Source organism: Lycorma delicatula, chromosome 4, assembly GCF_047948215.1.
Source record: "Lycorma delicatula isolate Av1 chromosome 4, ASM4794821v1, whole genome shotgun sequence".
In the NCBI taxonomy this organism is placed as follows: domain Eukaryota; kingdom Metazoa; phylum Arthropoda; class Insecta; order Hemiptera; family Fulgoridae; genus Lycorma; species Lycorma delicatula.
The window spans coordinates 151,241,159-151,259,222 of NC_134458.1; the positions used below are offsets into that span (position 1 = coordinate 151,241,159).

Genomic DNA, 18,064 nt, shown 5'->3' on the forward strand with positions numbered 1-18,064 from the left:
TTGAATTGTTAATTTTTGATTATTATTTTTATATAATTAGTATGAAAAGATAAGTATAATTTCCAACAGATTATTTATGTGTGGGAGGTTAAATTTCAACTCTCCTTTTCATGGAACTACCGGAAAATTTTTTTATGATTGTCACTTGCAAATAATGTCGGAAAAACGAATTTCCAAGCGGTTCCTGGTTATGGATTCCAACTCGACGTAGAAAGCATGGAAGACGTAGAAAGAAATGGATGGATAGTTAAATTTTAGCTATGAAAAGGAGAACTATTCAGTAAAGATGTTTTTGATAAATAGAAATTGTGATTTTGGAGTAAATACAAATGGCTGTTGCTGTATTTCAGTCGTAATAATAATAATAATGCAGCGAGTTATACGCCGCATAAAACCCAAATTCATATAATAAACGATATGATACATGCTATTTTTAATATACAAAAAATGTCAAGCTCGATTATGATGTAACCAGAAACCCTCCTTATTAAAAAAGAAAAGCTGAAATCAACGTTGTTTACTTTCCTGGCGTTGGTTATTTATTATTTTAGTGGGAAAATGATGATACATGAAAAAAGTTCAAAAAATCTATATTTTTAAAGTTTGATCGGCTCCAACCCCCCCCCAATATTGCTCCAAAGTATGTTTTTGTGTCACTTGCACTATTACTATGCTTAGAAAGACATAAAATAACTCGGCTAAAAAATATACAACAAATAAAAAGATAGTTTTTTCTATTTTTGAGGGGAGGAGAATTTGGCAGTAATTTTTTTTAATAGTAAGATAAGCATGTACGCATATACTGCGTACATGCTTATCTAATATACGCATATACATGCGTATATGCGAAAGCTTAATATAAAGTGGGGTTATGTTTACAAAATTTTGAGAAAATGATCCCAAAATTTACCAATAAATTACCCCAAATATACGTATCTCTGTGCGAAATTTCAACAAAAACTGTTTATTCAGTCAAAACGTATTAAGCTTCAAACACACCAATAATTTTCGTACGTACATACGTACGAAATTGACATACGTACATACAAATTGATAAATACGTACGTACGAAAATTATCCCTCACCTTTTTTTATTTTTTGAAGTCCCCAGGTCATGAAACGTATAGAAAATACAAAAAACCTATCCCCCATTTTTTGACTGATCACCATAGTTTCTTTCTTGCAGCATAGATCTACAGCTATGATCCAGGAACGTAACAAGCTCGACTGGATTCGGAACTTCCGTATTAAAATTAAAAAAAAATATATTTTCATAAACGTAGACCAATGAATTCACAGCAATATTATTATTTATTTACGTAGTAAAAACAGGCTTACGTCCTCTTACAGTTACTAAATGATTAATGGATATTTTAGCGTGTGAAAATACCATGCCTGACCGGAATTCGAACCCGGGACGTCCGGATGAAAGATCGAGATGCTACCACTCTACCATCGAGATTGGAAATAATAATAATAATAATAAGTAATTGCAAATTTTAACAGGAATATGTTTGATTAATAATAATAATCAATAATTACAAATAAGACACAAAATTCTTAAAGATAAGAAAATTTTACAACGCACACTCCAAACATCAGTATGAAATGTATTTCACAATACCCTGTTTAGAATTATTATTTATGAACAGATAACAATAATTACTTAGTACATTTATTGCTACGGCATTATTATCATAGAACCACCCTTTTAATAATAATAATAAATAAGAGATACAAAATAATGTTTATTTATCATAGAGTTCAAGGGTTGATTTCTTTGTAAAGCGTGTTATTGTTACTAATATTATATTAGCGTAGAATTTATAAATACGATGTAGTACAGATAAATAATGATAACATTTATTAAAACTTAAAATTAATATAATATTAAGAAATAACGATAAGATTATAAAAGTATTACTTTTATTTTTCCATTTTCTCATTTCGTTTTTGCATTTATCAACCTGCAGTCAATCGATATTTTATTATTGTTAAAGAGTTTTTAATCTATCATATTTTTTCATAAATCTTTGTCGATCATTGTAAGATTTAGTTTTACAATTTTTAGAATCGCTTATTATAAATATCATAGGTAAACCGATTTTTAATTGGAATGATAAAAAAATTAAACACAAATATATATGGTATTCCGCCAAATGGTAGCGTCTTCTGGCCTTTCATTCGGAAGGTTCTGGAGTCAAATATTATAGTCAAAGCTTAGCCATTTTTTCACACGAAAATTAATTTATCATCTTTCATAAAAAGCAAAGATAATTGAGCAAACAGTCTCTAGGTTTTAAGAATAAAATAAGATAAAATGCAAATTTACTTTTAACAATTAAAGATCAGTTAATATTTTGTACCGACGATGTAACAAATTAGTTAGTGATACAACAACTAGCAATTATCGTTTGACTCGTTGAAATAATAAATATACTATTTTTTTTGTCATCTCATATTGACATATAACATTTACATACGAGTATATTCACATAAATTACAAAAGTAATCTAAATTTTTTTTGATAGATGAGGAGTATGAAATGGAAGTTTGTAACGTATAAAAACATACTATACCTGATCGATATTCGAAACCAGAACCTTTCATTTGAAAGGTATAGATGCTACCACTCCATCACGTGGTCGGCAGAGTATAGTATACATCATCATTATTATTAATGATACAACTTCAAGATTTAAAAAAAGGTATTATTATATTAATTAATATAATATAATGTTTATTTCTTTTTTTATAGATTACATAAAGCGATAATATTAAAATAAGAGAGCACGATGTGCGAGGTGGGTTGCCACCCTTCGATGACTGAGGTACAAGTTAAATTACACAATGAAGATATTTGGCATGAATTTCACGAGCACACAACTGAAATGATAATCACAAAAACAGGAAGGTATGTTTTTACAAATTTATTATTTAAAATAATTCTGTTTGTTTTTTTTATGAAATATTTTTATGCATGAGTGAATTTATTTCAATTAAACAATATCTGGGATTATTATTTAGTTGAAAGAAATGAAGTTGTTTTTTAGTAGAAATTTGATTGAAATTGTGTTATGATGAACTTATCAATGTGTTATAATCGATAAAGTGTTATAAATAATTATAAAGTGTTATAATCGATATCAACTTTTTATCGATATTTTTTGTTTATCTTATAATAAATAAAATTCGATGTAATACAAATGATAAAAAAGTAAGAAAAGTAAATGAAGATTTATTTTTGCTGTTGTCTTTAGGCTAAAGAGAATTAGATGATTATTTATTTTGCTAATATTATTATAATTTCTTCTTTCAACTTTATATAAATTTTGTAGATTGTTTTGGTACAGATTAAATATGCTTTGATAAAATAACTTGTTTATTTAAAAAATAACAGAAATTAAACGTTAAAAATTAATTACACTGAATAAAAATAATCAGATGTATTTCGCTTTTTTTTAGGTGGAAACGTTATACCGTATTTAATCACGTTAATAACTTTAAAAAAATAAAAACAATTATAATTATTATTATAGAGTTTTGTGATTTATTCGCACAGGATTGAGTTTATAAATCAAATGTGATAAAATTTGAAACAATAGAACCTGAAAATTATTTAGCTAATTACGTGTATTTGTGTTATCTAATGGATTGAATTATTTGTGATATCCATAGAACGACTTTAAGTTAAAAAATAGATTTTTAAATATTTTATATTCCCTATTCATATAATGCAGTATATAGATTTGTAGTAATCATTATTTTATTTTTAAAGTAAAATTTTTTATGAATAAAAAAAATTATGAGATGCTTCATGAAAGAAAAAAATTGATAACTTTTATTTTACGAATCAATCGATAGAAAAAATTGAGTTTTAGGGACAATTTACAATTTTTTTGAATACAATTTTACCAATTTTATACGCCTCTCGTAAAGATAGTGATTTTTCAATACTCTACCTTTAAAAATTTCGAGATATATCGACACACCTGTTAAGAAAAACTTTAGATTTATTTTAAAATTCCTAAATTGTTATATTAAAATTAAAAAATATATTATAAACGTAATTTTTCCATAAGACAAAAAACAGTATTACCCGTCAAAGTTGAGAAAGTTCAATTGATGGGCAATATGGATAATTGATCTGGCGATTGGCGTCTTGTTACCTACTCTGTCCTGCCTCTGCACACTACTATTAGCAGTACAGTTTTACTTAACACACATTCTAGGTAGGTGCAAGTGTCTATATACGTTTTCTAAGCTTTAAGCTTTGACCCTTAATAACATTAATTAAATTGACGAAATTTTTTACTACAGAAAAAGATTTTCATTTTTATTTATGATTAATTCACCGCATAAATATGAAACTTGTACGTGAAAATATTGAAAAGAAACGTTGTAGCGTATTAAAAATATCACGTCTGATCGATATTCGAACCCGGGATCTTCCGGATAAAAGACTGACAAACTATCACTTTATCATAAAGGACGGCGTTGTTTCTTAAAAGAAAAAAGATTGCAGCGTTTTATTGACAATAATTATTCATTATTTAGAAGTAAAAGACGTGTTTATACATTTATTTTCTAAGTTATATTACTTTATCTTTATAAAAAAGTGTAAACTTTAACTGCTTAAACTTTAAAGTAGCCGGGAAAGTCATTAAATACTTTGTCAGTTTTTTCCATAAGGAAGTAAAATCGAATTAGGTTAAAAATAATAAAAAATAGTACTTTTCTTATAGTTTTTCAGCGGGTTATTTATTTAAATAAAATTACATGGTTTAACAAGGGGAATAAAAGAACTGAATATTTTATCATTATATTGAAGCAAATTATTAACCTTCAAATTCATTTACAACGATATAACGGGAAATATTATGTTAGTTTAGTTTTATATTTTATTAACATTTAATTGTAATGAAAAATAATAAATACATTGGGTACATCAGTCAATACGTAGAAAATTAAATGACTAAAAGAGCAGGACGAGTTACATTTTAAATGTTTTATTGTGTTTCATAGTATTTAATTAACAATCAATTGAACAGAACAGATGTCGGTAACAATTAATTATGAATAAATAAAACACCTTTTTATTTTCTCACAGATAAAAGAAAACAATAATTCTTTATTGTACCACTAGTATAATTCAGAAAAAAATATTAAAAATTAAGTAAATTTGTGATAATTTTTTTTATATATAAATACAGCAAACGTGATAATTAGTATTTTTTTATTGATTTTTTAATTGTGTCGTTGTTTTCATATTTTATTAATTAATTCCATTAATATCTAAACTAACAGTTCTACTACTGTATACTGGTATAATATCTATTTCGAAAAACAAAAGAAAAAGCATATTTTTGAATAGTTATTATATTACGAATTTATTGAAAAAAATTAGTATTTGTTTCGCTGTTGTATTATTTTTTTTTGCCTTCGGTACTACTGTTAGGTATTGATTCAGAGGATAAAATGAAGTAGTAATTTTGTAGCAGGTGAAGATGCCATGCCTAACTGGGATTCGAACCCGGGACCTCCGGATGAAAGGCCGAGACGCTACCGCTCGCGCCATTCATTACTATACTGACAAATATTTTTTCTACAATATTACTGTGCAATTTACGTTAGGAATATTATTGCAATTTACGTTAGGAAAAACTATAAAACTTGTGTCAAATTAAACATAAAAACACAAATTATATATAAATACTTTTCATTTTTTTCCGTATAGTACAATTTTAATGTTTTTTCTTAATTAATTGTTCTCTTTTTTCAAAGACACCCTGACTCCCACTCGTTTTACATGAAATTTATCCTTTATTGCATAGATTTTTTTTACTCTTTAGTAAATCAAACAAAACTATGTAACTATTTATGGACCGTATTAGTGTTTGTATATTTGTATTTGTGTTATACATGGTTCAGTGAAAAAAAGTTTATTTTTTCTCGAAACACATTTAAAAAAAGAAGAAAAATGGCTACTGCATCCACTAAAAGAAAATATAAAGGTGAAACAAAATCTGGTTTTAATGTGAATTCAAACCGTAAAATGTTATACAGAGCGTTCGGAAAGTCGCTGTGCAGTATGCTTTAGAATTATGTGGTGCACTCTGTTCTTCTGGCGTTAGGTTGGTTGCCCTGTGCGTTCGTTGGACGTTGCTGAGTAACTAATCAAGATATCAGCTGTTGAGTTGTGATTGAACGCGCTTCGTTTCGTTTAACGGAATCAATTGTTGCGAGAAACGTAACGGTTTGTTCAGTAGAGGAACGCATTTTTCTCGTTGAACACGCCTTTCGTTTAGGTGACAAATGTACTGATTTAGTGAAGCACAAGTTTTCTGAAAAGTTTCCAAATACTTCTGTTCCTCCCCGCAATGCAGTTCGAAACTTTATCGAAAAATTTCGGGCAAAAGGCTCTGTTCAAGACGCTGATCGAAGTGGAAGCCACCTAAACTAAACGAATAGATGCTGCTTGATATTTCGGATGCTATGCCCGCAAGTCCATCAAAGTCAACGTATAAGTTTTCACAGTAGCAAGATATCGGACTTGCTACCGCACATAAAGCTGTAAGAAAAGAACTGAAATTTTTCCTTTACAAAGTAATGCATGTTCAAGAACTGTTATCTACAGATCATGCCAAAAGACAAAATTATTGTCAACGGTTTAAACGTTTTATCGACCAAAATTCCGTAGGTATCCTCGACATTACATTTTTTACAGATGAAGCGTGATTTCATCCGGGGAGGGGATATATTAATTCCCAAAATACATAACTGTGGTCAACAACTAACTCCCATGAATTAGACGAACAATCTTTACACGAGAAAAAAAAGGAAAAATTGGAGTCTGGATAGGTGAAAGTAGAAAGATCTTCTTTGTGGGTCCAGTCTTTTTGAAAATACAGTTAAAAGTAATGTTATTGTGCTGTTTTAACAAACTTCATTAGCCGGTTAACAGAAGTGGAAATCAATCACGGTCGGTTCCAAAACAAGATGGCGCCACAGTGCATAAAAAGTCATAAACCACTGACTTTTTTTTACAAAATGTCTTTGGTGAACGAATCATTTCGAGGGGTTGTGGCCTGCGTGATCGCGCGATCTGACTCCCTCAGATTACTTTCCATGAGAGTGGGGCAGCGAAACAAATAGTGTATCGAAACAGACTCCGTACGATTGACGAACTAAAAACCGCAATAACAGCACTTTCGAGACATTCTCTTTTACACCTTTTTTAAACTATTCCAGTTATTATTATATCCGTTTCTATAAAATAATGAAATAAAAACAAAGTAATAATTAAGAAAGTTTCGTCATTACACTTCTATAATTCCAGTGTACAGCAACTTTCCGAACGCTTTTTATAATTAAAAAATAAGAAGTTAAAAATCCTGTGGCAAAATGGAAAACGGAATTTTATGTGTAATTTAATATATTATCTTAGGTTTTTCCAAATGATTTTGAAATAAAGTTAAACAGATTTCAACGTACACATTAGAAATAAAAAAAGTAATTTTTTCTCTAAATCTTACACCCCCGTCAATAAAAGCTAAAATAACAAAAAAGAATTTCAAAAACCTCTGCATTTTAGCTCAGGGACCTATAATTAAAAAAAATTGTGACATTTCCTGATAGCTCTACATATGAAGTATAAACTACCAAAACCTTTTGAGAAATATTGAACCGAAGGGAATGGAGCAAAATAACAACAATCATATATTTCTATTTTAAGAGTGGGGTTGAATTTTTTGAAAAAAAATTATTATTTTTATATGCATTGTAGGTAACAAATTTGTTTTAATAAAATTTTCTTTAAAATGCCGGTGAAGAAAATTGAAATCGGGTTTTTCACGATAGTCTGTAACTCCTTAATGAACTCTGAAAAAAAATGATTGGGATCAATGCTCCATATATAGAAATAATTGAGCCAAATTTGAAGAAAATCGGTACGGTCAATCTTAAGATATAAGGTCAATACACACATAAGGTTCGATACACACATACACATACATTCGTATATTTTTTTTGTTTAGATTAATTAGTTGTTCTCTAAAACGTAAAGATTTACAAAAAACCTGATACCCCATTTTAGATGATTGCCATATTTCCCCACTAATATATTCTAGCTACATCGCCGGGAAAGTAATATAGCTTATTGTCTTCTTAATAACTAATCTTTTCTCGTATTCGCCAAATTTCATGGGGTTTAAAGCAATAGTTTTACTGTTCCCTTATTTTTTTAAAATTATTACTTCAATCAAAAATATTTAAAATTAAAAAAAAAATTACGTGTTAGTTTTACTAAGCTGACTAAAAAAAATTAAAACACCATTAACTATGTAGTATTTAACTAAGTAAAAACAAATTATTTTAAAATAATTATTTCATTGACTGCTATCTGGAATACTCCGCATCGAAAACACGTTCTTTACGTTGCCGTAATTCTCTACAAGTTTAGTTTAACTTTTATTGTTTATTACTCATTTAACAATTTTTTTTTGTCAAACATAAAATAATGTGTTTTTTGCCCCCAATCTTTTGTTTTTTATCCCAGATTTCTCGACAACTATTAAAATACAGAATTGAAATTTATTTTTTAAATTTTCAGTTCATATTTCATACAAAACAACTAAATTTACAGCTTAAATTAAGTCCCAAGAATTACAGTATGGCTTAATATTACCGAAGGTGCAGAAATCACACGCTAACAAATCGTTTCCGAATTTCTGTTTATTTTTTCTTTCGACTTTCTTCTTCATTTTCACTAGTAGAACATGCCCTGAAAGTTGGTTAATTTCGCTTTATAAATATAATATAATATTATATATAAAAAAGTTTGTATGAATTATATTTGTGCAAATTTTATCTTGTTCTTTCTATTAACTAAATTCTTCAAATAATGACAACCGATTTTTTAGAAGAGTAAATAATTTCAATGTTTTTAAGAAATTCTGGTTGATTAAAAATTAATACATTCATCTCTTAATTTATTTAATTCGTTATTTTTAATGGAAACTGTTTTTCTAACAATGTTCAGATAATTTTGTGTTTCTCGGACTGTCAAATACCACACATATAAATTCATAAAACTGATTAAGGTCGGTAATATGTTAAAAAATACAGTTTGATGTTAATATTATTTAAATAGCTTTGCTAAAAAATTTTTTTTTAATTACACGCTCTTTATATTCAGACAAAGCTGAAATCTTATTTAATTTATATAATAATTATAAAAAAATTATGATATAATAGTATTCCGTTCGTTTATATTTAGGAAATGATCATTAAATAGTCATACATTGGTTAGATAATGATTAATCAGTCAATTCATTGATTGGTGTACAACCAAAATTCAGAATTAATGTTATTAGAACTACATTGTAATTAAATAATAATAATAAGCATTAGTCAACCAAGTTTGCGACCTTATAAAAAATGATTTATTATTAAGGGAAAAATTACACTTTGCATTTGGAAGGAAAAATTAGCACACCGATTGCAGGGTGTAAATATATTAGTTATTAAAAAAAAGAGTTTATTTAAAGTGTAGTATTACATAAATAATAATATATAACAGTATTGAATATTAAGTGAAAAATTTAATTTATTTTTCAACTCGAAAAATAAAGGAACTTCTTGTGTACGTATCAAACTGTACATTAGAGTATGAATCGATCATACATACATGGTGTTGTTATATGACAGGTTTTTTTGACGACGACAAGCTGTTAACTGTTTAGAAGGCGGTAAATGATATGTAGGAGGAAGGTCAAGACGAAGATGGATAGATCAAAAGAGAGGTGGCAATTTTTCGGTGAACTTTACGGACTGTTTTGGAAATTGAGTACTACCGACCCAATAGAGCCACAGCGCCCGGCGCCTGCTAAATTAACAAAGTCCATTTGCAGTAGACCCAAGCACTCGCTTATGCAGTTGCCTCTTTCTTCCTTTCCCCCCTCTACCGTTTATATATTCCTTCTCTCTTATTCTGTCTGTGGTGTGTGTGTGTGTGTGTGTGTGTGTGTGTGTGTGTGTAAGCGACAAGACAGCGCCTGAGTTCTTTTGCCTTGCCTACTAGCTGTGGACTCCTAGACAATTAACTAGCTTTAGATGTGCTGCTCTAATAATGAGTGTGTCCGTGCGATTTAGTCGGCTTCTGAAACAAGAGGTTCCATACTTAGTAGTAATAGTACTAAGATTATTCATCATAATTGGAAATAATGACCTTTTTAATAACGAGGAAAAGTTTTTGGTTTCTTTATGTGGATTTAAAAATAAATTAAGAACACACCTGATAAGCTTTTTTTAAAAATTAAATTTTTAATAAACTTTTCAATTGTTTTTTGCAGAAAATATGAAATTTATACATTTATTTCATAGCCATATTACACTTTTAATATAAAATTATTACTACCTAGAAGGTCAACTTTATTCATAATTGTAACTTGTAAAGGTTAGATATACTTCGGTTAAACCGAACCTTCTTTTTTAAAATTTTTTTAAAGCAATCAAGAAAATATATTTATAAGTAATTTAAAATCAATTGATGGATGTAAACTGGGATCTGTGTGAGTTGAAATCGTGATTTTTTGAGGTATTACTACAAAATTATTTTTTTCTTTTCACAGCTGTTATTGTTTAATAATTAGGAATTTTATAATTTAGGAATAAATTTGAATTATTATTATTCAGGAATTTTTATCATTATGAATGTTATCATTCTCTGAACAAAATTCCCTTTAGCAGATTTTTTAATTAATAGATGTTTAAGGTATTCTGAGAGCTCAAAACCATGAATATTTTAATGGAAATATTTTTGTATTATACTCGTTGAGTTGTCTTTCCTTTTAATATTTCAGGAAAGATTTGTTCTTTAATATTGAGATTTTGTGAGGGTATTTTGTAAATTTAAAGGGATTGATAAAAATAAAATGAAAGGATAGGTACTTATTAAAGGATAAGGGGAGCTCCATCTCAAAATAAAAAACTACTGAAAAAACATAAAAATAATTAAAGAAAACACTCTTACCTTTAAAATTTAAAAAAATTTTTATAATTACTTTAACTTGCATGTAAATTAGATGCCATAAACAAAACGGTTGCACGCGCGCGACATGAGACAAAACAAAATCACTTCCTAAAATGATACACCATTCTAAAGATTAACAAACAACCTACATAAGAATTACTAAGGAAAGTAGAGGAATTAAATGATTTCCACTTTTCTTCTTTACTGACCGAATTTACTGTTTTTTCTACACCTGAATTATAACGTTTGAATTACGCGGCTGGAACTTGTATCATAAGGCGTTAAACCAACCAAAAGCCTATTCTTTTCAACCTCTGGTCAATCAGAAGCGCATGTTAGTTAATGTATAAGCTTTTTTTTTAATTTCGATTTTAATCCGATTTAGTAGTTAGTAAGCAGAGGTTATTTAAAAGTACACCAATAGGTAACTAAGTTTTTATATTACACTGTTTATCCTATTGTTAATTACATCAGATTCTAAAGAATAACTGTCTTTAACATCGATCACTGTTAAAGAAAAGGCAGAACTTATGCCAACCAGTTACCACAGCAATGTATTGTTTAAAGAATATGTTTAAAAATATATTCTGTAAACTATGAATTCTATCATTGATTTAAATCAATAATCTCAATATTTTTTCAACCGTAGAAAAAATACGGTATGCAACTCTATAATGACTATCAATAAGTAAGTTACGACACTCGCCAAGGCTCGTGTCGTAACTTACTTCGCACTCGTGCATTAATGGCTATCATTATAGGCTCGTTATATGATGTATTATTATATTAGGGTTCTAAGTCCATTCAAATGGAGTTTATATTCAACCCTAAAATAGGAAAAATTATACCTGTTCATCACAAGCTTTATCCTGAGAATCATTACTCTCAGAGAAAGCAAAACTTTACAGTGCCACTTATATCTCAGATGCTTCACGTTGCATCACAGCCATATGAATGGCTGTGAAACAGTGTAAAGTAACTAATTAATAGTATTTATTTCTTTAGAAAATAACACCTCATGTGTTCTCTCTCTCTCTCTCTCTTCTCTCTCTCTCTCTCTCTCTCTCTCTCTCTGTGTGTGTGTGTGTGTGTGTGTGTGTGTATATATATTATTTAACCTAAAGTGACATTACTTAATTTTTCTATTTCAAAAAAGTGTTATCAGGGTGTTATTACATGGGAAATCTTTTTGAAAGCAATTTTTCAATAAATCAAATAAAAGATTTTTTATTTAAAGTATTATTTTCCAGATAATAGCTCTTTTAGCTGCTGCATCAGCTTTAACTGCGAGGGATAGTTTGGTGATTGGTCAAAATTTTGGATGTGGGGTTTTTGCTAATCTTTTCATAACTCACTTTAAAAAACTTAGAAAATTCCCGAAGGATTTATATATGCTGACCTGTATTTTTCTTCATATCTCCAGGCTGCGTAAACATTAAATCTTTAAATTTTGCTCAAATATTTCTAAATATGAGATAATGACGACATTAAATTTTGAACCCAGTAAGGCAAAGGAATGGGGTATTTACTGATATTTTTAAATTTCAACGTATTAGAGGGTATCGTAGGAACTTCAATTTCGGTACACTGGTAGTACTGCATGAGCTGCTGAAATTTTAAGTCAATCGGACTTAAGTGTAAGGAAATAATTAGCTTAATTGATTTAGAGTTTTTTTACAATTTCCGAAACGGAATCATTACAAACTCATAAAAAGTAAAGAAATATTAATATGCGCACCTTCTACGCAGATAATTTTGGTTAGAAATATTTGGTCTCGATCCGACAGTGGGGTACAACCCTATCCAAAATAATGTTTTTATTTTAATTTTGCTTAATATTTTTAAATGAGGTTTATCATTAAGCTCTAAGTTATAAAAAAAAATATTTCTGTGCATGAGATTTTAATTGTATTACGTTCTTGGGGGATTGCAGGCACGTTGGTTTCCAATTACGCATTTTATTAGTTTTCTTCTAATATCATTAAACAGATTTTATAATAACGCGGTAAATTTAATTAATCTGCTTCCTAATAAGGGAATCATACATGAGGATTTAATTTTCACATGAAGTAATCATTGCAACATTTGGCGCTCTCTATTAACTAACTAACATCAACAGAAGTTTTAGAAAACTACCTACAGATATCAATTTCTAAAGTAGTTTTTAAAATTGTTATTAAATTCGTTAGGTAAAATCAATTTTCCAAAATAGTTTTCCATTTTGTATTTTATAACTGATTTTATCGCACTTAACTAGTAATAAATGAAATCATTAACATTTAAAAACCTTATGGAGTATTTAAAATAAAAATCGGTAAAGCCCGTAATGGCTAGGTACGGAGGGGGTGGCGTGGCGACCGTAACTGTCACAAGGTGGGTGTCTTCCCCCACGGGGTCAGGATTATCGCGACAAATTACGGTTTTCAGATTTCAACGGAAATATCCATTTTGAACATCCGTTAATCCATTTTGAATAGTTACGGCATGACGTCTGTACGTACGTACGTATGTATCTCGCATAACTCAAAAAAGATTAGCCGTAGGATGTTGAGATTTTGGAATTAGGACTGTTGTAACATCTAGTTGTCCACCTCCCTTTTTATTGCAATCGACTGAACCAAAAGTGTCTAAAACAGCCCAAAATCCAATAAAATCTGGATTTTGGACTTTTTCTTAACTGCAGTAATAAGCCCTCATTGAAAGCTTTTCAATGATATATCATCAGTGGTACTTATTTTCATCGGTTCCAGAGTTATAGCCAAATAAAATTTTACTTAATGAAATATTTGGATCTTATATTTAATATTTTGGATATTTCGAATCTGAGTTCATCTTTTTTTTATATATTGATTTATTAATAATTATTAACCCCTGATTGTAAAATTTTTTTTACGATAAATAATAATTCAGTAATAACAATAAAAACAAAAAATAAAAGAAATAAGCAGTTATTAATGAAATTCGATTTTATGTACTTGGCATTTAAAAAAAAAATGTGTATATGTAATTTAATAGGCGTACAAGGAAGTCATGTGGTGTCCACATAAAATTTTTTTGTTTAAAACATTTTATCACGCATTAGGGAAAATGTTACCCTACAAAAATTACAACTATTTAAATGCAGAAAAATATTAATAAATACAAAAAATTAGAAATAAATTAGTGAAATTTTACAAATTTAAAAAAAATACTGTCAACAATGTCGTTAAACTTTCGCGGCATTTACATAATCGTAAAAGTTTGAGCAGGATTGATTTTAACGAATTATAGATTTTTTATTGGTTTATTAAAATCAAATTATATTTAAACAATTTTTCTTTTATTTATTTATTATATATTTTTTTTTATAAGTAACAATTAACAATTTATTATGTTATTGGTAAAAAATCTTTTAAATTTTTATTGATTTACGGAAATTAAATGTTAAGCTCCATAAAAATACCGGGAATGTAAAAAATATTATTACCAGTTTTTCTTCAAATTTGTAAAATTACATTATTTCCATTTTTTGTTTTTATCTGTATTTTTCTGCATTTAAATAGCTGTTAGGATATTACTTTATATATCAGTAAACAATTATTTATTTTTGTAGTTTCACCCCGCAAAATAAAAATAAAGATAGAAGGGAAGGAAGAAAAAGTACTTATTTGTATAGATCTTCTAGGAAGATCTATACAAATAAGTACATAAGAAATGGAAGGATTTTTTTATATATAACTACACATCTTTTTTAGTATTTTTATTGAATGAATTTACCAACATTTCCTATTTGACCAATAATTTGAAAGGAGAATCTTCTCCCTTACATTCTTCATTTTAGACCTAACCCCAAAAAAAAAAAAATCTGAATTAATTTCATTCATCATCATTCAAGAAGACACTGAGAGAAAATGATTTTAAAACCGATCATGTATGCGAGTGTGTGAGTATGTTTGTTTACTTGTGTATAAAAGGAGGAAGTGAAGGTGGGCTAAATGGTTACGGCGGAACAGTCGTCGGTCATTTCTTGTGTGTTTACAGATGACAGAACATGAAATGGTGTGGCGCCTGCGCTTGAAGGATAGGCGCCTTACCGCACTTCTACCACTACCCTTAACTTTCAACTTGTAATTTTTTTCTTTTTTGTTAATGGGGGGATAGTTTGTATTTTCACTTCTTACCTAAAAATACTGTACGTATTTATACATACTTTATTTTAACACCTTTCTATTTCTTTTCTTTCGTCGATCTTTTAAAAATAAACTACATAAGTGTAAATTTCTCTTTAAGTATACTGTATTGTATTTTATTCATTCACACCTAGCTAAATACATACTGCATAAATAATGGATCGGATATTAAAGTCTATAAAATCATAACAGACAAGATTTTTAACATTTTTCAAAGAATTAAACTATTTTATTTGGACAAGTTTTTTTATCATAAGTATTTATTACATTCAAAAATAAAGTTTACTAATATCTTAATCGAATTTTTGAAGCGAAATAATCTTTATTTGTTTATAAAAATTCACGATATATAATAAAATATTTGAAAAATAAAAACAACTAATTTTTAAGTATAAGAAAAAGAAAAACAAGATTAAAATTATACTAATTAAATTATCTCCAACAGATTGGATACAATTTATATAAAAAATATTTCCTACCGAAAGGATTATATTAATTTCCACTGTAATGCAACATATAAACTACCTGAAGCCACGTACAAGTAGCATTAATCATAGTTACTTTTTCTGAGATATATATACTGGTCATCGCAAAACCAGATTGATTTTTGAAGTCGAGAGTTCTAAGGTTCGAGTCCTTGCAAAGGCAGTTTTTTTTATTTGGATTTGAATACTAAACTCTGGATACCGGTGTTCGTTGGTGGTTGGGTTTCAATTAACCACATTGGGAATGTAATGGCAAGCCACCTGTAAAATCTGCCAGGAAAATTCCGATTGGAATCGCCAAGGATCGGACACGACTGAATGGCTTAATTTGATTTTATATATATATATATATATATATATATATATATAATTTTTTTTTTATAACGTAGGCATCCACTAAGGACGGATTTTTTTAGGAGTGTCTATAGTAGTAAAAACAGGAGAAATATTTTTTATGAAAATTCTATATCTCAGGAACCGGAAGATACTTCCACAAATTGAGTATTTAGACACTCCCTTGAAAGTAAAATTATACGTATTTCACTATTTTTCAAAAATCCAACTTGGTAAGGAAGGGGAAGGACCAAACTACTGAATAATAATTCTAAATCTCAACAATATTTAATGAATAATGATAGTATTCTACAAGACTACGGTCTAATTTCTTCATTATTTTATCTTTTAGATTATTGAAAAATACTGATACTTTATCGCTTAGCTTATTTTTGCGTGCACGCGAATTTTAGTTTATTACTTGCTGGGTGGTTTTCCATTTGATTATGTTTTCAATAGCAGTGTAATTCCACGGTACGATTCAAAGTCGTAAATGTTTCCACATACGTACGAAAAAAATTATATATTCCGTATGTTATATGCTGTGTCATGTAATGGCTATTTCAAAAATTATAAATTTATAGGATAAAAAATAATCTGTAATAAATTTAATTTATGGAACTGGCGCTCCATGCACGTACAAAATACGACGAACATTTTGAAAATTATTTTCGAAAACAAATTTACTGTGTACGAACATTCCCAGATAAAGCCAACCGTTAGAAAGAAATTTTTTTTCTAAGAATTAATTTGAAATAAATATGTTATATCAGTAAATGTAATTTTTTCTTTTCTAAATTCATTATAAAAGTAATTCATTTATCCCATCATCTTCAATGCAATTAAGTTTTATTTTACCTTTTAAACGTTACGCATCGAATCTGTTAGTAGAAATATCTCTCTCTCTCTCTCTCTCTCTCTCTCTCTCTCTCTCTCTCTCTCTCTCTCTCTCTCTCTGTGTGTGTGTGTGTGTGTGTGTGTGTGATTATTGCAGTGATGTTTGATGAGGGAGCGTCCATGACGTATTATTCTGTTCCTTACATTAATTCGTAATAATAAAACTAATAATGCATCGGAAATTAATACGACATAGATGAACCGATACTATAGATTCCCGAATTCGTAAGGTTTTTAAGGTACTTGAAAAACACGCTTCATAAATACTTTCATCTTCTCTGTATTCATGCGTGGTATAGATTAAATTATCCTTTATTACACTAGGTCAGTTGGATTCAAGTGTTAAAAAGAGATAGTTCGATGTAAAGGCGAGGGAGAAGTAAAGAGAAGTGATGAGGAGGCGGCTTGTTTGACTGTTAAAGGCGCCGGACCTACTCTCTTGCTCTTCTGTTCTCAAAGAAAGACCGACAACCACTTTAAACAACACGACACTATGTTCTTCCTTATTTTTCTCTTCTTTACTCTATTCTTATCTTTACTATTCACTTACAATATCCTTTATCCTTTTTATCCTAGATCATTTAATCTTTGTTTTGTAGCAATCATTTTGACGTTTCTATGTCTCTTTTCGTTTAAAAACAAATAATACGTGAAAACGTAAACGGTACTATAGATGATTATTCGAATACAATACTATCTGAATTTCTTAGGTATTCTTTTTTATGGTTTCTGAATATATATAAATGATAAACCGTTGGCGCCACTTTAATTAAAGAGATATGGGCTTTATCCTGATAAACAATTTGCGAAGAAAGTTTTAGCTTTTAAAAATAAATAAAAACTTGTTGCCTACTCCGTAAATTTAAATTGATTCACCTCTGCAAGTCTAATCGAAGACTACATGATTGATTTAAAAAAAAATTACTTTCGTCTGGATAAATAAAATGTTATTCGTTTTCGTTCTTCTGGATCTCCACTTATAGTTCAGCAATCAAAATCCTATCACAGTATTATAAAAGTGAATCTTTTAAAAAAAATTGTTCATAATTAATTAGCCCAGCGGGCTGGTCTAGAGGTTAACTCGTCATCGCAAATCAGTTAACAGCTAATTTTCGAAGTCGAAGGTTCTGAGGTACAAATCCTAGTAA

The 18,064-nt window shown here is 28.8% G+C and overlaps 1 protein-coding gene across 1 annotated transcript in view; it reads left to right on the forward strand.

Moving 5' to 3' along the window:
* LOC142322955 (T-box-containing protein TBX6L-like) overlaps nucleotides 1-18,064 on the forward strand; it is a 62,634-nt gene that overhangs the window by 20,913 nt on the left and 23,657 nt on the right. Inside the window, exon 2 of the mRNA XM_075362049.1 lies at nucleotides 2,759-2,914. Coding sequence (XP_075218164.1) covers nucleotides 2,796-2,914 — 119 coding nt within the window. The 5' untranslated portion in view covers nucleotides 2,759-2,795. The remainder of the gene's footprint in view (nucleotides 1-2,758; nucleotides 2,915-18,064) is intronic.